A 25,152-nucleotide genomic window follows, 5' to 3' on the forward strand; every position below is an offset into this window, starting at 1 on the left:
GTATTATCATTATCATTACAGACAGCGCAGTGGTGAGGAAGATGTTACATGACGGATCTTATATATATATGAACATTTTTGCTTTGATACAGCTTCTTGGATACATTCTCCACATAAAGTCATCAGTCCACTTTACCCGTAGGCGTTATTCTAAGTAGCCCACCATTCCCTCCCATAGAAAATGGGGAGGTGGAGTTTAGTACGTTGAAATAGGACATAGCATTAAACCTTTCGTAACAAGATAGCTCTCTGTGCCAATAACTTCACATCTGAGTTTGTTATTCCACAGTTTTAATTTGGTACCATGGACAGCACCGTCGCAAATCTGGACGCCGCCTCTTTTTTGCAAATCTGGACGCATTTTGACTTTCATGGTACACTATTATTGAGTGATGTTAAAGTTATTGTTAATTAGAGAGTAAATGTAGGTTATTTCTGTTACCATTAAGTTTTCCTAAACTTACCACAGATTGTTTTTTTCAGATAATGGCTTTATCGAGGGGAAAGAGCTGGATGAGTTTTTCCGGTATATAATGAATAAACTTGGGCTAAGCGTAAGTATCAAACACCGACAGCTCAAGATCGCAAAAACTATTCCTCTTAATCGAGACAGGTTTTTACAAAAGCGTGGCAAAAGATTTTTTCAACCGAGTTTTACACATCAGATAAGGGCATGAGAGATCAAACTTACACGCTGTTGTATTTTAAGGAGGACGAGACAGGGGATAAACTGCCGAGATTGAAAGAAAACTTAATGTCTTTGTATGGCACAAACACGGACGGTCGCTTGCAGATTCATGAGGTGAGCTCAACTACGACATCTGTTTGGGGAAATGTATGCAGAATGCTCAAATGCGAAACTTTGGATGGAGTCAAGTTGTATGCTGTCAGTCTGGTCATAGATGATTTATGTAACAATACTGAAGGACGTTTCAATTGTCAATAATAAACACGCACGGGTTCCATATCCAAGGGAGGCATATTTTCAACCTGTTGCTTTTTATTCTGTGTCCGGGGCTTAGTGTACTGGATTCTTGTGCACACAATAAGGGCCATCCATAATTTTAGGGGAAAAAATTAACATTAATGTTTTGTGATATTGCAGATGGCCAACATGCTTCTGCCGGAGGATGAAAACTTCTTACTCCTGTTCCGCAGAGAGACTCCGCTAAACAGCAGTGTGGAATTCATGAGGGTAAGAATACGTCCAATGGTTGTGTGATGCAGTATTATTGTTTAAAATGCTCCCAGCACCCAGCTAATAGTTGTGAGTAACATGAGACTTTGTATTAATTGACGACATTTTGGTTAAAGTTTATTTATACTTTTACAAATCCCATATTTTCAGATTTGGAGGAACTATGACGCAGATGGTAGTGGTTACATTTCATCCGGAGAGCTAAAGGTAAGACCGATAACCCCTGGATGTCTCCTTCTATGTAACTAGGGAATACATTGATTGCTGTAAAAGGATACAGAGAGGATTGTTTGTGCAAATATGAATGGCCCCTTGCTTCAATTATTGGTTACTTTTCCTTTGGTCCAAACAGAGTTTCCTACAGGATCTGTTTCTGCAGCAGAAGAGGCAGATTTCCTCAGACAAACTCCAGGAATACACTGACACCATGGTAATCTCATTACTCATGACTTTGTCTCTGATGTCTTGTTGCTGGTTCAAACCAGGCAGAGAAAAGGAAATCAGTATCTCACTGAGCCAAACAGCTTTCCCCCATAGGGACACCATAGCTAGATTAGATTTGAAGAGGTTGTTCAAGCATGTTGTTCTGCATGTGGTTTATTATTACGGGGACACGCTAATATGACAAAGTTATTAAAGATGGAATCGGTCAGGTTTCAGTGGTGTGTCTCTGATGCCTTTGAGTGTTATATGTTATGCTAATGCATTGGGTGCAAGAATTGAAGGGCTCAAGACCTCATCCTCACAATGCTGCTTATTATCTTGCTCAAGTAGCTCTCCCAATGATGGAAAGGAGATCTATATGAGTTCTGTGATTCTTTTGTGTGCCTGTGAGTGTAATTGGATGCAGACTTCAATATGAAGCTGGATTTTAATAATATCCCTACTGTGTTGGCACATCATTGGTCTCAAGAGAGTAGCCAACTCTGGCTCTCACTCACCATCTATACCATGCATTAATACATGCACGAGGTTTCACTGTTCTGTGGCAAGCCTGCTGGGATTAAAAGGATTATGGAGGGTGTTCTATGTTCTATGTTCTTTTTTTGAGAAGGGGAACAAATGCTGTGTTCTCAGTGTGCTCATTTTAATTTTCTTGACAGATGCTGTTGTTTGATAAAGACAGAGATGGCCGTCTGGATTTGAATGATTTAGCCAGGTAATAGTCATGCTTCTCCATTACCACACCAAGGGCAGTGTCAGTCTTTACAGACTAACATAACATGACTGTGCATTTCTGTTATTGTTATTTTATTTTAATGAATTTTCTTGTATCTTTATTTATTTGTTCATCTGTGCCGTGAATGTTTCACTTTAGAATTCTAGCACTTAAGGAGAATTTCCTTCTGAAGTTTGAGATGGAGGTGAGTATGTTTCTTTGTTAAGTTGAAGTGTTTTTAATCGTAGTTTTCTGAATGTGTCAACAATTACATCTTTAAAGTAGCCTACCGCATTACATGTTTCTAATGGCTAATGTAAGCTTGAAAGATCACCTTACCTGACACCTTGTCATCCTTACATAATGTCAGTAATTACTGTTGATAATTGTAGGCTTGCACTCAAGAAGAGAGAAAAAGGGATTTTGAGAAGATATTTGCTCACTATGATGTGGTAAGCTAACATTCTAAATGCAAAGAAAGCCAAAGGCCTTTACATATACGTGTATATCAGTGTATATTATCTTAACTGCACTGTTTTGTCACACTGTTGTTTACCTTGTATGTCTGTCTGGTTTTTACGATTTGTTTTGTCAAACTGTTGCTCATCTTTTTTTTATTATTATTATTTCTTTTAATTATATAATTTTGTATTATTATTTATTATTATTTATTATTTCCGTATCTCTCTGGCATGCCCTGCCAAGGGACAACGGATGAAAAATAGCTAACATAGCTAATTCCGGAGCATTTACATTTTTCTTGGGAAATGTTTATCAATGTACACTGTCCCTTTTCAAATAAACGCATAAACAGTGAATGGAAATATGTTTTGTTTTCCTACTTTTTCCACTTTCTTGCTCCCAGAGTAAGACAGGAGCTTTAGAAGGACCCGAGGTGGACGGTTTCGTGAAAGACATGATGGAGCTTGTGAAGGTGACGCACTGTTAGCCAGTTACTGATGTTATGGATGTTGCAAACCCCCATGGGTTTGTCATGAGGCATTTTCATTGTGAATGACGTTCACAGACAAAAATATGTTACTGATGTTATGGATGTTGCAAACATCTTTTTGTCTGTGAACCTCACTCACAATGAAAATGCCTCATGACAGTCTCCAAATGTGTGTGCAGAATACTCTACTGAAAAACAGTGAAAGTGAAATTTCTTTCCTTAATATTCACCGATATTGAACTGAAGAGTAAACTACTTCACTTTGCCTTTCTCCGTTTATCAGTTCTTAGTCCAGACTAATTCTGTGTTTTTCTCAAGCCGGGCATCACTGGAGCTGACCTGGACAAGTTCCGGAAGTCTTTAATGGGCCATTGTGATGTCAACGGGGATGGAAAGATCCAGAAGAATGAGCTGGCACTGTGTCTAGGGCTCAAGTTCAATTTTTAAAGTCTATGTAGCAGCAAAAGGGAAAGAGAGCATGTTTTTACACATCATCATTGAAAGTCATCACATGCTAGTCGCTAATGCCAAACTTGCTGATAATGTGATACTATTGCATGTACGCTTTTAAATTACCAGGCATAGTGGCTTGAAGACGAAGACGTTGGACATAGCATGACCTGTTTTAAGGAGTGCTGCTCATATCATAGGCTTGTGTAAAGCTGTGATTGTCTTTTGGTGATTGTTAATCTATTTTATGAATTTTAGATTAGTTAGCTTCAGCGCACTCAGAATGTAGCAATAAGAGCACTGTAAACTTATCATCTTGTATGCTGAGTGTCCTCTGTTAAAATGTTTTTCTCATCCTCATTTAAGTACCAAGGTATAGCTACATGTATGTTAGCACAATAACAAATTATACATACATTTAAAATATAAACAGAACTAACTCTTCAATCAATGAATGGCAAAGTAATCAAATACCAATTAATGTATAACTCAACACTTTCTTTGAACTCAAGTTTTTGATTTGTAACCTTACTGATGTTTCAGGCTCTTTTAAGATCAATGCATATGTTTGATACACATGGCCTGGTAATCAGTCCCCGCTGAGCTACTTGGCAAGAGCTACTGGGGATAATGCATTGATGTATTGATCGCTTCCAGAATAAAATATCATCTGGGGATTCATTCATGCTCTTTCATTCAGTCAGTAGTCCATAACCAGGTCTCTGGTGTTCTTATTATTACTGAAAGAAGGTATTTTAAACAGGGATGCAATTATGGTCGTGATGTTCATTGAGCTTGTAAGCTCAGCTTTGCAAACTATTTCAGCTGCTTTCTATGGCATGATTGATGAAATTATTAATCAAACACATTAGTGAAAGAGTGATAGTATTCTCTCTGATTTAATCTGGATCTGGAGTCATTTGGAGTACATTTGATTACAGTCCATCTTAGGTTGACCTCAAACGGTCGTAACTGTTTAAACCACTCCTCTTTCTTGTCATTACTAACATTTTGCCTGGACCTCCTGTACTGTATTTACTATCCGTTTCAAAGCTTGGGTGTCTCTGAATAGAGTGAGGTCAAAGAGGAAGTTCAAAGTGATTCTGTTCCATATACACAGACACACACACACATACCATCTAATTCCCATTTTTGTGAGACTACACATTTTACTAAATAAACTTCTTAGAGTCCAACAGACAAGCAGTACAGCTCATGTTCAGTATGAGGTTTGAAATAACATGATGAACCTGTAATCCTTAATCTTTAACCCTCTCCTAGTTTGGAGATACTGGCTATTCTTATTTACCATCACATCCTCATGGCCCTAATTAAATTGACGGGAAACGAGCAAAACAATGAGCAAAGTCCATCACACATGAACTAAAGCATGCGTGTGGCGTGTGGGATCGTTGTGCCGACCCACCCATGTTTATGCTTAGGATGTTGCTCATGGTATTAAATTAGCAAAATGATTTTGCCAAGCTATTAAATTAGCTTTAGTTCATGTGCGGCTTTGCTTGTTGCCAGTGCGAACACATACGGAGATGGAATAATATGGCTGAGTAAGTTGTCCCTAGTCCCTCCTAAGCCAGTTTTAAGAGCTACTGAGTCTAATGTTGACTTACTATTACACTGATTACTCCCCCGATATAAACAAACATGTTGGTTTTCACTTGCGATGTTTTTCAGTCTGGCTGTGAATCTCATGAATGCATTTCTGCAAATACAGTCTGTCAGAGAGCTCTAAGTGATGCATCTCTAGTAATGCCTCAGTACACAGACATGCACACACACACACACACACACACACACACGCACACACACTCACCTGGGCAAACATGGTAAGACGATAAAGGGAAATTGTATAATGCACGCGAGAAAAATACTGAAACAACAGGTGGCATCCAATAAAAGGGAACATTTTTAATGGACAAATCATTATGCTGTCGGCAGCTGTATAACCACCAACCAAACTGCTTTCCTTTTTCAAATAGCAGTGTTCAGTGTTTGTGCCATTTTTGTCTTGTAAAGGCCAAGAGGAGGGCTTCGATAATAATCTTGTGAGGGATGATAGATGTGAGTGAAATTAAATGTGTTTCTTTAATGATTGGAAACCACTGCGCGCAGAAAAGCCACATCAGCCATACACCATGGCAACTAAATGGATAGCTGCCACGCAAGGGCTACAAACGCAAACACAGTGGGCCACTTATGACTGTGCAGCTAAAAGGTCTTACACACAAGCACAGGATAAATCGAATCCATAAAAGCCACCGCGTGTAAAGCAGGTTTGCGAGCTGGTGATACAATTGTGTTTTGGAGCACTGGTCTGCAGGTGCTCTACAGAGGCAGGCACTCCCTCCAACACCGCAGCTAATAACAGGCAAGGTAATTACAGAGAGCTGTGGTTGACAGTTTACATGTTCAACTTAATGGTCATTCCGCAGATGTGGCACAATAGTTGTTCTGTTTGCAGAGGTTGAACTGACTTCTGAAGCTATTTTTCTGTAGTATTACGAATGTAGTATTACGAATGTCATCTGGGGGGGACTCTGCTAAAGCTAAGTACCTATTAAGCTCAATGACGGAAATTGTGAAAAGGCCCTTGTTATATCTCTCTGAAAAGGAAAATTGGTCCTTTTACTTTATCATTTACTCCAGTGGCTGTTGTTTTTTTATCCACATATTTATTCTTTCGATGAACCAGTTCAACTGTTGGCTTGTGGCTATTTTGATTAATCCAAGTATGTCATGCATCCTCGTCGTTCCTTCCACCACGGCTCTTCTCCACAGCAGCTGAAGTGGAACACACATGTGAGCTGGTTCCCCCCACCAGTCCCCATCCATTCACTCCGCACTGAGTGGCTTTACAGATGGGTAACCCACACAGGCCTCTGATTCCTGTAATTTCATTGCTCTGGGCCTGTGCCCGGGGGCTAATGGCACTGTTGCCATCTGTCATTACCAGCCTCACTCTGTGGTTATAGTGTCAGTCTCAGCCGCTTGGCCCTGTGGTCCCTCGCATTCAGGGCCCCTTCCAGTCCCACCCGCCAGCCACCGGCACAAAGAGAGCTGTTAGGAGCCAGGCCAAGACCGCTGCAAGAGACTGGGGATAATTAGATGGCAGGGGTTGGGTGCGGGGTCTAGCGAGGTGGTCATAGTTGGAGGGTGCAATAGGGGGGGTGGTTGGAGCCTGAGGTTTGGAGAGGGAGAGGGAGAAGGAGGAGTCCAGGCTGGCTGCTGAGACTCTGATGTGGTGGCCTTCGCACAGCTGAAGCTTGGGGAAAACACAGGGCCTTCGAGCCTGACAGATTAATTAAGGCACTCGAAACCATAGCTCAGAGATTTGGGGACGTTACTTGCCCTGATTTCTTCTGTGGCCGGGAGGACTAGAATTGTGTTTCTTTTGGGGTGGAAGAGTGGGATGGGGTATTGTCTTTGCTGATTTATCTGTATTGAAATTGTCATGCTAGACCACACTTATTGTGGCATATGGCCTGGAGAGAATCAGATCTAATCTTCTAAGATGAAATATCAAAATTCTCAGATGACATTCAGCTATTATAAGCTTCATACTAAATACCAAACCCACTTCTAACATTATTTCTAGATAATCAAATCCAAAACAGTGGATACAAACCCCTCATGTAAGAAACTTGGTGACAATTACCTCACCCTCTACCCAATATTGACATAATAAATCATTGATATGTAGCCTACTATTTTACTACTATATGTCTGTTTTGCAGCTAGAGTATAAAGCCATGTTTTGGTATTGATTCGAGCACAGTGCTGATTAATCACACGAGGACCTCTAGTGGACATCAAATTGAACAGGATAGTGATATCGGCTTACAAACTCGTTATAAGATCGGAGTCGAATCGGAGGTATTCTGTATATTTTGGGCTAAATTTGGAACCTATATATTTAAAATGTAAAAGTTAGTAAGCTGCAGATTTTTCTGAAAAATCCCAAACTTTTATCGACAATTTTGTCACCAGTCCAACTCTATTGGGAAAATATATGTGTGGTTTTCCGTCATGAGATTAGGCTACGCCATGTAAAAGGTAATCACGGGGTGGCGCTAGTGAGCTAGAACCAAATTCGGGAGGATATTCAGCACCAGGCTACTCATTTTCAGATCAAACATCCACAAAGGCCCCCATGAAGATACCTTTTTATCGTAATATAAACATTTCCTCTGCATATAATTCAAATTTTGATATCCATTTATAGACATATGAAACAGGTGGCAATAATTTTTTTTAAATCTAAAATTAAAACCTCCCGATAAACCTAGATTATTTTAAACGTTGGGTAGCCTAATATTTAGACCAGATCCGTCAAAGGAGAATTGAGAAAAGAAGCTCATTCTGCATGACCTAGCTGTGTAGATGTCCAGCAGTCGATAGAGTAGAAGGTGTTGCCGTTAACCTGTTAGCTTCAGATGAAGTGTAGCCTACAAAGGCGGGGCAATGCGTTCGCACGCGGCTGAGCTCAGGGGCGCGCATAGAGCAAGTCTGTATTGCCTGAAGTTGAAGTCAGCTGAGGGTCGGAACTCACTTGAAATGTTATTGATTTAAATAGACGCATAGTGGGCAGTTAATTTCTTCACACAACAATACAACCTCACAGGTTTTTGCTTTTTTTCTGTATTGGTTTATAGGCTACATGAGGTTTTGGATCTGCACTCTGGAATGGAATCATGGAACTTAAACCAGTGTGGAAACTAGGACTGCCTTGAAATCTGGTCGTGGTCGTTCAATGAATTTTCCTCTCCATCGTTGGAGAGTGCTGCGTATAGGCTACTCACGCAGACGGGATACCGCAGAAGTCTCTGAGCGGAATTACACATCCAGTAGAAAAAACGGCTGCTGTCTACAGAATTTGGTGGTCACTCTCCAGGAAACGAAAGTAAACAAATTACACCAGGGTGTTTACAGAATAAACAATAAACGCAGGGTAGAAAATGGAGACGGTCATGGAGAGAGAATGCAGTGCGCTTGGAGGACTTTTTCAAACAGTCATTGGCGACATGAAGGTAATACAGTTGATATGAAATGTTAACGTGCACCTTTAAGGTACTTTTGACGTTAATCGGCATTGTGTAAACGACTATTACTGTAGCCTACGGTGTGACCTGCTGTATAGGCAAGATAGCGGTGGGCTACGCTCAGAGACATTCACTGTGGTTAAAGCCCACATCTTGACTGACTAAAGGCAGAAATGAATGACAGGGCGTTTACGATGTCTTTGTCGTATCTGGCGTTGAATTGTGGCTTGTTTATATCTGTGTTGTGTCTTGTGTGACGCGATTTGTATAGTGCAATGAATGAACAGGCAAAATTTGCTATCTATGTCAATTGTCTGCTATTTTGAGCATGAACTGGATCTCTGCGAAGACGCTAATTTAGAGGACATTGATAGGAGTGGTTGACAACAATGTAACAGATCTGATAAGCTACCAGCTGCGAAAATGAGTCTTGTAAAATCACTTAACAGAGAGACTTATCCACTGTGTCAGTAACAATGGGTGTACATGTCTTTCTGTCTCATCATGTGTTTGGTAGGACATCGTTTGATTCTTCCTGCTGTTCCCTATATGAACAGCGGCGGCCTATTACGCACACAAATTGTGATAACCAAAAGTAATAGGTTATCTTCAGTAACTAAAACTTGGGCGCACGGAGGCAAAGTTTGGGTTTAGATGTATTGAACTGATTTGAAAGGGCTTCCCAGAGCTGATCAAAAGAAAGCGCCACAATTGGTTGGTTCGCATTGCAATGCCTCCATTGACAGCCGCGTCCACACCTGTTCCAGATTATGGAATGCGGGAAACGGCAGGTGACCTCAAAGGCCAGAGGGGTTAGCCATAGAATTACTGGGGCCAAGCGTAAAGTTGGGCTGCCATTTGGGGGGTGGATGGACAGAACTTGGTTGATGGGGGAGAAAAGACATAAAACCCACTCCCTCAGCTTCCACCCAGATGCGATTCTCCCTAATTTGGTTTATTCTATATTTGTGTTATCGTGGACTCCTAAATTGAGGTCCACTTATAACAACGTCAAAGTAGTTCTGTTCTAGTTGTAATTAATAAATTGGTTCGCATTAAGGGAAACATGGCTATGTTACATTGAGAAGTTGAGACTTGATTCAACCTGTAGTTATCTAATTATTACAGGAAGTAACCGTTAAATAACCGATTCCTATTGAAGAACACTTAAAGACTGTCCGGACTGTTCAGTCATATGAACAGGTCTCTGTCACTAGGCCCTTTTCATGACTGAGAACACTGTTGGCTGGAATGATACCATAATCGGAATAATTTCACAAATGGCATTCTGTAAGCACCAAAATAATCTTGTTTTGTGTGGTGAGGGATTTTACACAATGAGTTGCTAGAGTGTGTGAACGAGAGAGGCTTAGAAAGATTCTGTGGTTCTATTTGCTAATCAGTATTTTTTGGCTAAATTGAATTAGTATGTCATGGATTGTGTGTGTGTGTGTGTGTGTGTGTCTGAGAGAGTGTGTGTGTGTGTGTCTGTGTATGTGTGTGTGCGTGCACTTATTAATAAATGATTTATAGGCTGTTCGCACAGCTCCATTGTGTGAACAGATGTATTCTCATTCATTAGCGTAACTCAAGCCTTCCATGTAATACAGACATTTTTCCATAGGCTGCAAAAAGGGGCTTTCTTTTATGAGACCACCCCCTAACTCAACTGAATGAATGGGCCAGATCAGTTACAATCTTATTACTGCGAGACATACTTAACTTCACACACTGCCAAGATTAGCTTTCAATTTCTTAAAATACTTTCACACATGGCCTCTAGACCCATGGCAGTATCAGCATTATTAAAATCCCTCATTCAGGGGGTATATTCATCTCTACTGTCTGTCACACCAGCTTTCCTCTCCCCATTTCCAAATGCAATTTGGGCAGGCTGGGGGTTTGATCTTAATGTGATTGCACGTATTTCATACACTTTCTCTTATTAGTGCGAATAACTCTTCATCTGAATATTCCATCGTAATCGCCCGGGCTGCAGTAATCCTCTCTCTGGGGGGTGTCAGGAGATGGAATTACGGAGGGAAAGCCTCGGCCCTCCAAAAAGTCATGGTTCCAGGAAAACCCACAGCCATTACCAGTGACGGCTTTATAGCCCTGTGCCACAGGCCGCCCCACAGCAAGCGCCAAGGCACATGTGCATCTGTGCCGCTCACACAGACAGGCGCATCGAACGCCTAACTGGCTTCCACCACAGAGAGACAGAGAAAGAGAAAGTGTGTGTGTGTGTGTGTGAGAGAGAGAGATGTAGAGATTGTGTTCTGGGTGATTGCTGTAGGAGTAATGCAATGCGCAACATACTCTGATCTGTCTGACTCTGAATGGGATATGTGGTTGGTGTGTGTGTGTGTGTGTGTGTGTGTGTGTGTGTGTGTGTGTGAGTGTGTGTGAGTGTGTGTGAGTGTGTGTGAGTGTGTGTGAGTGTGTGTGTGTGTGTGTGTGTGTGTGTGTTTGTTTTGTGGTGTGTAAAGAGAAAGCATGCTGACGGAGCTGCTGCTAGGGAGATCGAACTGCACCGTCATCGTCCCCGCACCACAGCCCTTTTCGTGCGTTGTCACGGCAACAGTTGTAGGGCACCACACAATATAAGAGGGAAATAAAAACAGAGCCAGGGTTGATTGGGGGTTGGGCAAAAGCAGGTGTTGAGATGTCAGGCGTCAAACTCCTGCGGCAGAAAAAAGGGGGTAGGTGGCTATCTATCTGTTTGTGTTGGGGGTGGGGTGCTACAGAATCTGACAGTTCACAGAGGAAATTCTAAATCTGACAAAAGGAGGTGTCAGTCCAGGACACACCTACGTCTCTCACAACCACCAGACAACAAATGGAGATGGCTATGGGGTTATTCTTTGTCATTGTTGGTAGATAATGACAAAGACATTAAGACATGGAATCTTGAGCTGACCACGTGTTCCACATGAACTGGCTCATCTGTTCCTACCTCCTTGCGTCGGCTAGCCAGGACTCCCCAGGTCATAGGGGGTCAGCCCCTGTTGACCCCTGTGGTATCTAGGCTGACCAGCTGTGGTGTGGGCACGCTGGTTTTGACCTGGTCTGCACCGTTGCAGACAGATGCTTCGCTCCGACCATAGAGATGCACCGCAGAATGGGTCCAGCTTTGGCCTCCCCTGCCCACTGCCATTTTATTTATACATTCTGCTCCAATTTGTCCTGAAAGAGGGGGGTGGGGGGAGAAAGGGAGAGAGAGAGAATGAGAGACAGTGAGAGAAGGAGCGAGAGAGAGAAGGAGACAGAGAGAGAAGGGGAGAGAGAGAGAAGGGGGGAGAGAGAGAGTGAGAGACAGAGAGAAGGAGCGAGAGAGAGAAGGGGAGAGAGAGAGAGTGAGAGACACAGAGAGAAGGAGCGAGAGAGAGAAGGGGAGAGAGAGAGAGCGAGAGACAGAGAGAGAAGGAGCGAGAGAGTGAGAGACAGAGAGTGAAGGAGCGAGAGAGAGAAGGAGAGAGGCCATCAAGTTCAAAGCCAAGCAGACTAATCTACAGCGTAATGTAGCCAGAGTTTAGTTTGCAGTAAATGGGGTCTCATGGAGCTCTCAGTGTCCACCGTGTTTGTGTTCCCTCTAGATTAATGAGGCTGAGCGGACCATCCCTCATTCCTGCGATCCTCCTCTAGCTCAGCATCCGCTTAACTGTACTTTTTCATCTGTGCCAGTTTTGTACGTGCGTTTGTCCTCCATTTTACGCAGCCCCCAAAAGTCAAGCTTATCTCTTGATGTGTACTCTGGCTGGGTTTTGTTTGATGCCATCTCTGTGCAGTCCCAAAGAAACTGGAGAAATCTGGCATCTCGCAGTGGGAGTGATAGACTTGCATCAGGGCTGCCTGTCGTCTTTTAGCTCTGTTTGTTTGTTTGTCCTTGTGTGTGTGTTTACTGTATGTGTTCTCTGCACATGTCTTATCTCTGCGTGTTTGTGTGTCCTTGTGTGTGCGTTTACTGTATGTGTTCTGTGCATGTGTGTGTGTGTGTGTGTGTGTGTTATTCTTTTCTCAAATGCCTTCTCTCTATTTTTTATCTCCCCAGAGCAGCTATCCAGTGTGGGAGGACTTCATCAGCAAAGCTGGCAAACTGCAGTCCCAGCTCAGGTGAGACATGTACCAACAGCACACACCCCCCCCCCCCCCACCCACCCACCAAGTCTCCCCAGCCTTGAGTCTAAGATTTCATCTACCCTGCCTCTGCCGTACTGACGGGCTTGTTATCAACCCGTCGAGTGAGCGAGTGGAGGGCATGGCCCTTAGCCTCGCTCCCCCGTGCGTTTGAGGATCACCGAGATTGGCACCGGGCTCAGAGGTTCTGCCAAGCCACGGCTGAAGGTCACCAGAGAACTCCCCGTAAGACGAAGAGGAAGCAAGAAAAAAAAACAGAGCAGGCAACCCAAAACTCAATTAACCTTTCATCAGGCGAGATTAATGATCAAATCATAAACTCATTATCTTGGCCGAGGAGACTGGCACAACGTGGCAGGTGATCTATTCTGGGCCAGAGGTTATGGTGGGTTAACTCGCTCCCAAATCCAAATTCCTCTGCCCTGCCTCTTAGAGATGGCGATCTTTACCCTAAGCGCTGGTTTCGAGGGGGATAGCGGGGGGCAGAGAGGGGCTCATCACCCCGGCCCTGAAAGCTCACGTCTATTCATATGCATGAGGGCCACCCCTGAGTCTCCTGTACCTCTTTTCGATGGAGGTGTCAGTCTCCTCAACAAACCCCTAAAAACAGAACTCAAGACCAGGGCAGAGGCAAAGGAAAGATGCAAATTTCCAGTAGCCGTTTGTCTTCATACTCACACAAGTTGTCTCTTAACATAACGTGAAAGCGCTGCGGTATGTAGGCTGAGGTGCTGGCTACACACATCCCTCTACCAAGCAGATCGAGGCCAGAGCTTTTTTGGGAAGTCTTCCGAGTCAGCATAGCTAAAAGCGCACCTTTAAGAAAATGTGATGTTTGGCCTAAAATAGCCAAGAGTGTGTTGTTTAGCTGCACACATCTAATTTGGCTTGAAGACGGGCAGGAGACAGAGACAAAAACGCAACACCACTCTGCTCTTGGCTGGTTTGGATTTGCTGACCTGTAATGAACCCCTAACTCATAACACGCCATCCCACAGGACCCCGGCTGAGCAGGTTAAGTTCTGCCTGCTGGGCTGGGGCCCATTTGGCTGATTTTAAAGGCTTGTTATAGAAGAGGATTTTAATCCAACAGAGGCAACTTTGGAAATTAAGGTTAAGGTGACGTTTCAGGCATAATCCCAATTTGATCAAATTTTGCAGAGGATTTATTTTTTGTCCTCAGTTTTCGCTAAAATAAACATGTCTTGTGAAGGGAGTGGAGAAATTTGCCTAAAATAGTAGGATGTATGCCAAAGATGTTTACCACATTTGTTTGTTGTTGTTTTTTCTAGGACAACAGTGGTTGCCGTGGCTGCTTTCCTCGATGCCTTCCAGAAAGTGGCTGACCTGGCAACCGGTAGCCGTGGTAAGCTCCTGTCCTGTAATTACCCACCCCAAATCTTATCAGGGAGCTTTACTTACCACCCTTTCCCCCTAACCATCCCCACCCTGTGCTAGTCCCACACTTAAGTCCTGTTATTTTACGTGATCAAAGGTCCCATACAACAGATGTGTCAGACTCACCTAACCCCCCCCCCCCCCAATGTGTCTGTGAGTCACTGTAAAAGTCCCTCATCCCACTGCTGTCACTCACCTTGTGGGGCCCGCCGCCTAATGCGCCCGAGTGTTGACGGCTTGGGAAGGTCACTGCAGAGTGGAGGCTGAGTCACTTTCAACACCCTCTCTGAGGTGGCGGGACGGCCTGCTGTTTCTCCCGCTTCCTTCTCCACCCTCTGAGCGAAAAAAGGAAGATAAAAAAAAATAAACAGAGCGATAAAGCCAGGATTCATTCAATAACAGAAGAGTGGAGAAAAGTTGCTGTCGAACAACAGTGTGGGAGAAACGAGAAATAAAATTTAGTGTCACTCAACTGAGTGACCTCCTCCTGGGCATCTCCCCATGGCTGCTGTCTGGAAGGCTTTGGGTCGTGCGTGTGGGGCGAGGTGGATGCACAGCTGGCGCAGGGGAGGCTTAGCCGCGGGTGCCAGCGGGCGTGTGGGTGCATGTGTTTGTTTTTTTGTGTGTGTGTGTGTGTGTGTGTGTGTGTGTGTGTGTCAATGCTGTGTACGTGCGCCAATGCTGTGTACGTGCGCCAAGCCTGATGTTTTTCAGGTAATCACTGCGTAGTACAGCCCTTTTAGGAAAAAAAAAGGATTCTATTCATAGAAAACTGGAGCGCTAACATGTGTCTGACAGAGTGGTAACATCAGTGGAATGGGGTGGGATGGAGCTTGTGTGGTGTGTGTGTTTGTGGAGGGGGGTGGGATGGAGCTTGTGTGGCGTGTGTGTGTGTGTGTGTGTGTGTGTGTGTGTGTGTGTGTGTGTGTGTGTGTGTGTGTGTGTGTGTGTGTGTGTGTGTGTGTGTGTGTGTGTGTGTGTGTGTGTGTGTGGATGGGGGTGGCTTTGGGTGCTGCCCTGCTGCCACCACACACAGGCTCCCTGCAGAGAGGGGGCAGGGAGCAGACCCACCACTTATTCCCGAGTCTAATTTTAGGTTGGGTTTGCGGAGCCCGCTAATGCTAGTGATCTGCAGCTGAAGCTAGCCGCTATCTACTAGCATGCGTGCAGGGTGCCCTCCACAGGGGTTAATAAATAGGAAGGCTTCAGAGAGCAAAGCGACCGCACCTTCCCCGCAGCGCCGTCACTCAAGCCCTCTCTGATCCTGGCCTGGGACTGCACCCGTGAAGAGGGCACGGCGGAAGCGTTTGAAGAGCATTTTCACTGGGGGAATACCCTCAAATGAAAAAGGGCTTTTTTAGAGCACTTTTTTAATGTTACATCTATTTGATCCATCCACACATATGTGCTTCATACAGGGACTACTCAGTTACATATATCACTCTCTATGACACACTCTCTCAACTATTTAATCTTCCTATTTCTTTAACCTGTTTTTTTCCTCCAGCCCTAGATTTTCTGCTCTACAAATCACTCCTTGTCACTTCTTCTCTCACATCAATATAATAATATAATCTCGGCTTCGGAAGTCTGAGCTAATGACGTAATAATGCCACATGCTCAACTCTCATTCCCCTAATGGGTTGAGTCTGGGAGAATTAACTCAGCCACAGCAGCCATAGTTTTTTTTTTTCAGTCTCTCCCAGAACAAACACCTCAATGGTCAAAGGGCACCACTGTAAAGCTTTTAAAGCCACACATCAGAGGCCAGATCAGTTAGCTGCACCTATAGTAACCCTAATTTAACAATGACTCAAGGTGCGGTGCATTTGCTGGTAGCTCATACCAGGGAGATGATCTACAAATATTCAAACAGTGTTTAAAAAAAAATACGAGTCGGCTTCTGCTAATTCAGAACACTTGTCTGTGGTTTTTCGGTGCATACGGAGAGAGGGCTGGGCGGTTGGCGGAGCGGCTCCATTGGCCTGCTTGTAAACAGACCCTGTGAGTGGGCACGAGCGTCTGTGAAGCATGTGGCCCAGCTTTTGCTGTGGCATCCACCCAAAATAGCGCCCTGCCTTCTTTCTCTCTTTCACTCCATCTCCCTCTCTCTTAGCTATCTCTATTCTCTCTCTTTCACTCCATCTCCCTCTCTCTTAGCTATCTCTATTCTCTCTCTTTCACTCCATCTCCCTCTCTCTTAGCTATCTCTATTCTCTCTCTTTCACTCCATCTCCCTCTCTCTTAGCTATCTCTATTCTCTCTCTTTCACTCCATCTCCCTCTCTCTTAGCTATCTCTATTCTCTCTCTTTCACTCCATCTCCCTCTCTCTTAGCTATCTCTATTCTCTCTCTTTCACTCCATCTCCCTCTCTCTTAGCTATCTCTATTCTTTCTCTTTCACTCCATCTCCCTCTCTCTTAGCTATCTCTATTCTCTTTCTTTCACTCCATCTCCCTCTCTCTTAGCTATCTCTATTCTCTTTCTTTCAGTCCTCTTCTGTCACCGTCTGGGTGTGGACCCGGCAGCCAAACAGTGCCTCATGATGACTGTGATTATGAAACAAGCTCTGTATTCAGACTTTGTTAGCCTTAATGTGACACGTAATGGCACCTATACAGGGCGGACTAAAGCAGTGACTCTGTTTAGTCTCATTTCGCTACTTAACATTGCCGGCTCTTGCTGTCTGTGCTGTAGCTCCTATGAAACATTGTATGAACATTGCCTCACTCTGATATAGTCATAATTTGATGTTGTACTTCCACTTCCTTAGGTATTTTACGAGACGATTTTATTGTTGCCCTTAAGCATGTAATTTTCATTTTAAAATTCCATTCTGATATGATTTCCCTTCCCTCTCAGAGGAAATACTGCGATGATACTTCTACTGTTTGTGCTTGTGTTCGATTTCCTGCCTGCTATCCGAGGAAGGGGGCTTCTTCCACCCCTTCAACCCCACCAGGCGAGCGGGCAGCCCATCCTGATTTGCTTCCCAGAACCCGGCTTGTGCCAGGTGGCCATTTTGCACTCGACCGTAACGCGTCCCTGAGGCCCAGCCTCACAGCTGGCCTAGTCCTCATGGCAACAGCACAAATATCACGAAAGGAAGGTTGGGGTGGGTGTGTGTGTTGGAGGGGGGAGGGGGGGCCTGAGACACCTCTCACCTCCAGTTACTCAGAAGCTGACAGGAGCTAAGGAGAGAGAAGAGAGGGGGAAGGCAAAATAAGGGGATGAAGGGGAGAGAGAGAGAGAGAGAGAGAGAGAGAGAGGGATGGGGAAGAGGGGAGAGTAGGGGGTGCTGGTATGAAAGACTGTGAGTAGAAAGGAAGATGGGAGGAGAGAGTGTGAAAAATGACAGAGATTGAAAGAGTAGTGAAGAGAGGAGTGGCAAATGGATAGAAGAGGAAGAGAAGGAGGGGAGAAAAAGGAGACAGAAATGGAGTAAGGGGGAAGAGGGGAGCAAGAGAAGAGAGAGGGACAGAGAGAGCGAGAGACCGAGGGAGCGAGAGACAGAGAGAGACAGAGAGAGACAGAGAGAGCGAGAGAGAAAGAGCACCTCAGCAGGAGGCATAGCCATCCTTGCAGAAGAGGCCATCTTCCCCAAGGAGTGATTGACAGACATGGAAAATTTCCCTTTCCACTGGTGCAGACCCACACATTATCCTCCTCCCTACTCCACTCAGCAAACCAACATTATTTACAGCCCCTCTCCCTCTCCCTCTCCCACTCTCCTCCCATCCCTCTTTCCCTTCCTCTGCGTTCCACCATTTGTCGTCCCTCTCAGAGAGGGGGCCTGTGGAGAGGACCTCTGTTGACATTCGCTGAAGCAGACATCCTTGTTGCCACTTTGCCCGAGCAGAACAAAAAATGGATTTGTCTCTCTTGCTGGCACCTGTTTTATCTCAACTTCAGCAGTGGGTAGAAAGCAAACATCCTTGTCCTGTTCCCAGCTCGGCTCAACAGTTGCCTGAATCAAACGGATGCACTGCACTGGAATTAATGCAGTGCTGCCAGTGAGTGGGAGGTACTGATCCCAAGACCCTCGCAGGTACACGGTGCAGTTTTCACACTGTTTTAAAAGCATCTCTCAGCAAACACTCTCCCCTCCTCTCTCTCTCTCTCTCTCTCTCTCTTTTTCACCTGCTCTCCACACCTCCCCCACATCGCTTCTGTCCCGGTCTGTCTCTCTCTCTCTCTTTCTCTCTTTCTCTCTCTCTGTCTCTCAGTGTTTTACCTTATCTTTTACCTTAACATTTCCTTATTTGTATTTATATCACTCTCTGTCAGCCTCTTAGATGGCTCTGTCTGTCTCTTTCTCTGTGTCTCTTAATCTCTCTCTATCTTTCTCTCTCTCTCTATCGCTCTCTCTCTCTCATCAGTGTCTCTCATAGCCTGCTGCCAGCCCCCTTGTCAGAATGGGGCTCGGCACCCGTTCGCCATGTATTGTGCTGGGTTGCCGTTGCCATGGTGCCCCACTGCCAGCGAAGATCCTCTCCTCCGGCAGGCTTAGCTTTAGCATTATCATTTAGCGTCAGACGTGGCCGGCCACTCAACCGGGGAAAACAGAGGGGGGCCCCTGCAGGTAGAGCGATCCCCTTCTCTCTTCCTCCTCCTCCTCCTCCTCTGCTTCCCTCTGTCAGTCTGATTATGGGTGGGCCAACATGTACTATACATGCAGGAGACATCCCAGGCTTTGTGAACATGCTCCCTCCACAGTGCACAGTGCTGGATGGCATGGAATTGATTTGCATTGGATTATGGCTCCTGGAAGAGGGGTTTCGGGCCACAGGGATGGGAGCTGTGCCTCGTTAATCAAAAGAGTGCCTGCAACGGGCAGGCAGTGTCCAGAGTGCTGATGAGCTGGGAGAATAGCCGCTTTGTGGAATTTGGTTAACACCCCTGATCTGCTTCTTTGATGGTTGACAAATAAACAATACTTGACCTACAAACCTAAATGGAATGGTTAAAGAGGTGGTTGACCATGGTTGTGGTTCATGTGGTTTCGGTTCAGACTGAGAATTAGCATTTTTGTGGAGGTGCATACTGCATTCAGTACTGCATTCAGTACTATACAGTCTTCCTGTGGGTCTGTGCTCTCACCTGGTAATGCATATTTCTTTGTTTAGTCTGTTGGGAGCCTTAGATCTTCTCCTCTAACAAGAATGTTCCACTCCTGCGTCTCCCCCAAGATTCGACTGCACTCCCTGTCTCTCCTTCATTCTCTTTTTCTATCTCTCCTCTCTTAAAATCTGTTCAGCAATCAATAGCCTTGTATGGTCAAGCCATAGTAGAGATGGCTGTAGAACCTGAAACACCAATATACTAATAGTTTTTTTTATGTGTTTGTCTTAGTCTGTCTTTTTTCTCCCTCTCTTTGTTTAACTGTCTATGTTTCTTTTCCTTTCTCCTCTCTCTCTCCTTTACTCCCGACTGCCTACACCCCCTCACCAGTGCTCCTTTGGCAGAGGCTGCCTTAAAGCAGGCCCCCCATCCTCCATCCTCTCCGCCACTTAACTCCCACAACCACAAGAAGTGCCCCCCCCCCGCTCCCTCCTTTATCATTCCAAACCAGCCCCTTCCTCCCTCTGACAGCATTAGCCCCTGCCTGTCATGGCTCCGGTTAGCGCTGTCGCTTTGTCACCAGACTGACTCCCTTCTTCCCTCTGCCCCTGTTAGGTCGTCCGTGAGTGGAATGCCACAGAGTAAAGAGCATGGGGGGGGGGGGGTTGGAAAAAAAGGAGAGGAGCAGCTTCGCCCTTTCCATAGTTCCCCAGGAGTTGTTTACCACGCGGTCATCAATTATTCAATTAGATAAACCTCAGTAGATTCTATTAGATAATTAAGTCATGGTCGAGGGATAAATCCTAGGCGTTGCGGTGCGTTTCGGAGTGCATGCCCTCTGGGCTCACACAAACGGCCTCCCAAGCCAAGCCAAGCCAGCTCTGGTCTGGTCTGAGAGCCTGATTGGGATGCAGGGGATGGATTTGTTTGTTGATTATTTTTGAAAATGCAGACACGTTCCAAGTGTGTTTGTCTGTCTTGTCTGTCTGTTTGTTTGTCCGTGCGTCTGTTCTGTTTGTTTTCAGTTTTAGTCTGAGCCTTGCGCGTTTTGATACCGTGTACTTCTTCAGAGTAAACGTTATAACAGTACTTCTCTAGACTTGTATAGACCAATAAGGATATGCATGATCTCCGGTTTCTCTGAAATCCTTTTGGTATTTTTTATTAGGATTTGTTTTGGAGGATTTAGACTAGAGGATTCATCAGATGAAATGCTACCAGCCTTGTGTGTCACTGATCTTGGAAACCTATACAATATGTGTGAACAGTTGTTATATTGTACTCACTACATAGCTACATAGCATATTCTATTAAAGCATGCATTCCTCTATACCCTACATAAAATCCCAACAACAGTTTTCTCTGTTGAGGGACGTAATATAAGATGGAGGAGCAGCCTCATTTAGTCATTAAACATTTGCTCACAGCTATCCTCTGCTCATTCCTGTGGGCATATATGAGGAAATGGCCCTGGGGATGGGGGCCCATTTTAGCATATTATGACCTAGCCTCCGTGTGTGGTCAGTCGCTCTGTGTGTGTGTGTGTGTGGGGGGGGGGGTGTGTGGGGGTGGGGGTGGGTGGGTGTGTGTGCATATGTTTGTGTGTGTGTATGTGCATATGTTTGTGTGTGTGTGTGGGGGGGGGGGGGTGCACGCCCATGCTTTCCCTTGTTCATGTGGGGGCGCACCCGTCACAGTGTGTACAGATTTCAGTGGCACGAATCAGGTAGACGTAATAATAGAATTATGAGCGGCATGCGCCCACACAACAGCTGGTACGACTCTGACGTCACTGTTTATCAACTCCCCTGGCAGGCATCTGTGTCAGCATATACTTGAGGAGCAAAACAGATTTAAATCCTCCGTCGTCCTCCTGTCAACATGCCACATCAAGGTTTCTAAGACGTAAACAGATTAAATAACAATTGACATGCATTTATGACACACTTTGAGTAACATCTGTTGAAGTCTTTCAGTCCAGGCCGCTACACAATTACACACATTAACACGCTACACACTTCTCCCAACTCCGTTCGTTCCCTTGACCTGACTCACTGCTTAATAGCACAGTCACCCTCTACATAGCCTTCCCATCCACAGCTGAGGCTCTTTGACCTTTTCTCCTGTAGGCTGTTTTTGTTTCACAACCCCCCCACCCACCCTACCCCGCCGCCCCCCAGCTGACTGTGAGTTTAAACGTCTGAATTATTGAGTGGGAGAGCCCAGCAGGTGAGGTGCACACACCCTTTCATGTGCCTCCACCTTGCCTCTTTTAATTAATCATGAAGTAGCACTCACCCAGACTTGTTAGCGCGGATCAAACGGCATAATTCACCACGGCTTCAATCCACCATGAAAATTGAACCAGGCCACTGGCTGCAGCCGGCGTGGGTAGGTGGCCATGTTGTCTTTGGTGGGGAAAAAAAACAGCGTCCAGCTGAAATCTGAGTATCTTGCTGATTAATGGCAGTGGCCATTTTGCTTTGAACAGCCAGAGCCTGAGCACACGCAGCTGTGGGCTTGAACGAATGTTACATGTAACTGTGTCTGACGTGTCTAAAGCTCGTTTCTCTACACAGTCTACCATGAGACTTTCCCTGTCAGGTGCTGACCATTCTAACATGACAGATTGAGGCCACAAGCCACTAATCATTTGCGACTGGACCACGAAGAGCTCAGGTGAGCTCTCCAGTATCTCGAGTCAGCAGTCCACTAGAATCAGTTTGCTTAGAGTAGTCCACGGCATTATTTTGTTTATGGCTAAAGCAAAACAATATTGATGCACGGTAGCCCTCTAGAGGTATAGCGCTGCCATGGGATTACCAGTGAATACGCTTTAGCATTCATGAATGCAGAGGAGGTCTTAAATTATTAATAATCATGGCAAGCCTCTTAGGCCTCTCATGGCTCTGGAGTCAAGTCGTTACAATAGTGGAGGGCTATCAGGTTGTGCTTAACAAGACACTTGAACTCGCGAAAGACTGTCAGCTTGTCGAGCTCTTAAATAATTCTCACCCCTCGCTTCCCTCTCGCAGGTGTGACTTCAAGTGAATTGTTTGGGTTGTGAGTGAGGACACCAGGACACAGGAACATGTCTGTTATCAGGTGTCACACAGTGTGGGCGTTCGCCTGCATTGTCCACCCTCCATTACAACACGATCCATTAACCCTACTGGTAATGCAACCAAGTCCCGCATCCATACACAATTTCTCTGAATATGTTTGGACTAGATGATGGGCCATTTCCAAGAACAGGCACAGAGAGGGGAATAATACACCTGTTTACAGTGCTAGAGCCGGGCCAGCAGGAACACCAATGTGTCTGGATTGGAATCACAGAAATATGAACCTGCACCGCTACCACAGAACCCTCTGCATTGCCACACATAAACTCTGCTGCACACCATAACGTTGAAAGCTCTACTCTACCTCGCGTGGTCCTTGGCAACGGCTCATACTCATCTCCGTTTACACACGGTGCCATGGCTATGCGGGCAGGGACAGATTAGATGGTGTCAGCTGATCAAAGAGGGGCCCAGGCTTGGCAGCGGCAGCATGCACAGCCTTAGCGTAGGGCTGTCCGTGCATGTCTATGTGTGCTGCATGCCGCCTACCCGTAAACACAGGAACTCCCTCTAAAGGTAAACGTCTGGTATTTAGCAAACACTTTTATCCTAAGCGATTTACATGGGCATTCTGCAGCGGCCCGGGGAATCGACCGCCCTGTTTACAGCCAGGCGCTCATCAGTTCCAGTCCTCCACTTAGACTTAGAGCTGTAGAGGTCTTGCGGAGGGTGGCGTGGGGGCTTTAGCATTATATTTCTCAAAGATGATCTAGCAGAAAACTCAAAAAGGCAAAAAGTGAGAGCAGTTGTTGAGTAGAGTAATGTGAGCTATGGTCAGGGCACTGGGCTACCTTTTCCCTCTCAAGGCCACTTCAGCTTTTTGGAGCTTTATGGTTTAGTTGCTGTATCCAAGGCTTTTTACTGCCCTCTCTTTCCACTGCTTGAAACTCCTTTTCTGTCCTTCTGTCTGTCTTTCTTTCTCTCTCTTTCTCTCTAGTTCTCTCTTTCTCTCTCCCTGGCTTCCACATACACAAAGAATTGGCTTAAGGCCAAGTCATTGCTACCCTTGAAGGTTTGTTTATTCTGATTGGTTGCGCTACTATTTCTATGACCCCATTCCCCCTCCTAAAACACTCTCTCTCACACACACACTCACACACACACTCACACACACACACACACACACACACACACACACACACACACACACGGACGCACGCACACTCTCCCTGGGCACTATCCCAATAGCAGCTCTGTGTATTAGATATCAATGATCGGGCCAGCTCTGATTAGGATTCCATGAGCTGTCATTGGTCAGGGACCCAAACACAGAAAACCAGGATGGCTGGATGTGATGTGACCTACTTCCCCCTCCAGACCCTCCACCTCTCGGCTCCCCTCCCCTCCCCTCCCCTCCCCTCCCCACACCCAAACCCCTGTTGAATTAATTAACAGAGACTAACCGAGATCTGGCAGCAGTGAGGAAGAGGAGTTCCGGCAGGAGAAAGAGGAGCATGGCACATTTTTGTTCTGAAAGACTGTTAATAGATTTTCACTGGGAATATCAGCACAGAGATCCAGAGACAGAGCTGATGGGTATCAGGGAGAGAGAGAAAGAGAGAGCGAGAGAGCGAGAGAGAGAGCGAGAGAGTGAGAGAGAGAGAGAGAGAGAGGGGGAGAGAGGGGGAGAGAGAGAGAGAAAGAAAGAAAGAAAGAGAGAGAGAGAGAGAGAGAGAGAGAGAGAGAGAGAGCTGATGCTATCAGGGAGAGAGAAAGAGACAGAGAGAGAGCGAGAGAGAGGGAGAGAGAGAGTCAGTGAGTCAGTCACACATTCCGGGGTCTGCATTGTTCATTTGCACCTCTTTGTAAAACCACCCAGAGGAGGCATTGTAATTTTAAGCAAATGAGACCTAATTAAACATGCATAGCATTTGGGCTAGAGAGAGCGAGTTGGCAGTGCATGGCTTCATCCTGATATCAAAGAGAACAAACATGGCAATTAACCGCCTCCCCCAAATACGTGCCGCCAGCCGCCTCTTGTGCAGAAAACGATAAGGCTGGGAGGGGAGAGCTGATTGGCTACAAAGGGAGCAACCACTGGTAATTAAGAGAAAAAGGGGCATGGGGGGGGGTTGATCTCACTGTGGTAGAACAAAGCTAATAGCGGGGACTACTATACATCAAATCCCTAACGCCCTCACTCACTCGTCCCCCACTCTGCCACCCTCGTACATTTTGTTTCTACCAGCGGGATTGTCGGGTCGTCTGCAAGTGTGGTGAGACCACTAGCCCTCTAACATGAGGATTACTCCTGGGATTACATCCGCCGCTGGCCATTGAACTTGGATCCCTTGTAGCCCTACGTTACTGTCTGAAGTGTCCCTCTGTCACAGAGACAGTCTTCACCAGTAATCCCAGCCCTGGTATCTGTGTCAGAGAAAGCTCAGATGAAAAGAAGTAGGTCTTGCCTTGCATGGGAACAAGGGGAGGGCAGAGCATGCCAGACAAATAGACTGCAGATCTAATGGAGCGATCTGGAGCAGGGAAAGAAAGAGCCGCCTGCCCTGTCCTGCCCTGTCTCGTCCTGATCCCCTCACCCACCTCCATACTCCACAGACAGGAAGAACATCACTGGGGCATTGCCGCTGCCATGGCTGCGTGCTTTAAGTGGGGCC

The 25,152-nt window shown here is 45.5% G+C and overlaps 2 protein-coding genes across 7 annotated transcripts in view; both read left to right on the forward strand.

Moving 5' to 3' along the window:
• The first annotated feature begins 25 nt into the window (after positions 1-25).
• On the forward strand, positions 26-4,440 carry LOC105909054 (secretagogin-like). Its single transcript, XM_031585897.2, has 11 exons — positions 26-374; positions 484-554; positions 710-802; positions 1,106-1,195; positions 1,349-1,405; positions 1,551-1,628; positions 2,302-2,357; positions 2,517-2,562; positions 2,750-2,809; positions 3,223-3,291; positions 3,628-4,440. Exons 1-11 carry the CDS (start codon positions 305-307, stop codon positions 3,754-3,756), a joined length of 819 nt encoding a protein of 272 aa, XP_031441757.1. The 5' UTR covers positions 26-304; the 3' UTR covers positions 3,757-4,440.
• Positions 4,441-7,829: 3,389 nt separating this feature from the next.
• Positions 7,830-25,152, forward strand: part of LOC105909052 (protein MTSS 1) — a 40,180-nt gene continuing 22,857 nt past the window's right edge. The window contains exons 1-3 of one of the 6 annotated variants that reach the window (XM_031585945.1): positions 7,830-8,804; positions 12,868-12,929; positions 14,246-14,319. In XM_031585945.1, coding sequence (XP_031441805.1) covers positions 8,733-8,804; positions 12,868-12,929; positions 14,246-14,319 — 208 coding nt within the window. In that variant the 5' untranslated portion in view covers positions 7,830-8,732. The remainder of the gene's footprint in view (positions 8,805-12,867; positions 12,930-14,245; positions 14,320-25,152) is intronic. The other 5 variants (XM_012837636.3, XM_031585946.2, XM_031585947.2 and 2 more) reach the window with 5 other exon arrangements.

This window comes from Clupea harengus, chromosome 19 (genome assembly GCF_900700415.2).
Source record: "Clupea harengus chromosome 19, Ch_v2.0.2, whole genome shotgun sequence".
Lineage (NCBI taxonomy): Eukaryota > Metazoa > Chordata > Actinopteri > Clupeiformes > Clupeidae > Clupea > Clupea harengus.

What these genes read in the sequence shown, in the direction of transcription:
- LOC105909054 (XM_031585897.2), top strand. Translation starts at nt 305, where the DNA reads ATGGACAGCACCGTCGCAAATCTGGACGCCGCCTCTTTTTTGCAAATC. An exon ending in AGGAATACACTGACACCATG is followed by an intron (nt 1,629 to 2,301) that starts GTAATCTCATTA and finishes TTTTCTTGACAG; the next exon opens with ATGCTGTTGTTTGATAAAGA. An exon ending in TTCTGAAGTTTGAGATGGAG is followed by an intron (nt 2,563 to 2,749) that starts GTGAGTATGTTT and finishes TGATAATTGTAG; the next exon opens with GCTTGCACTCAAGAAGAGAG.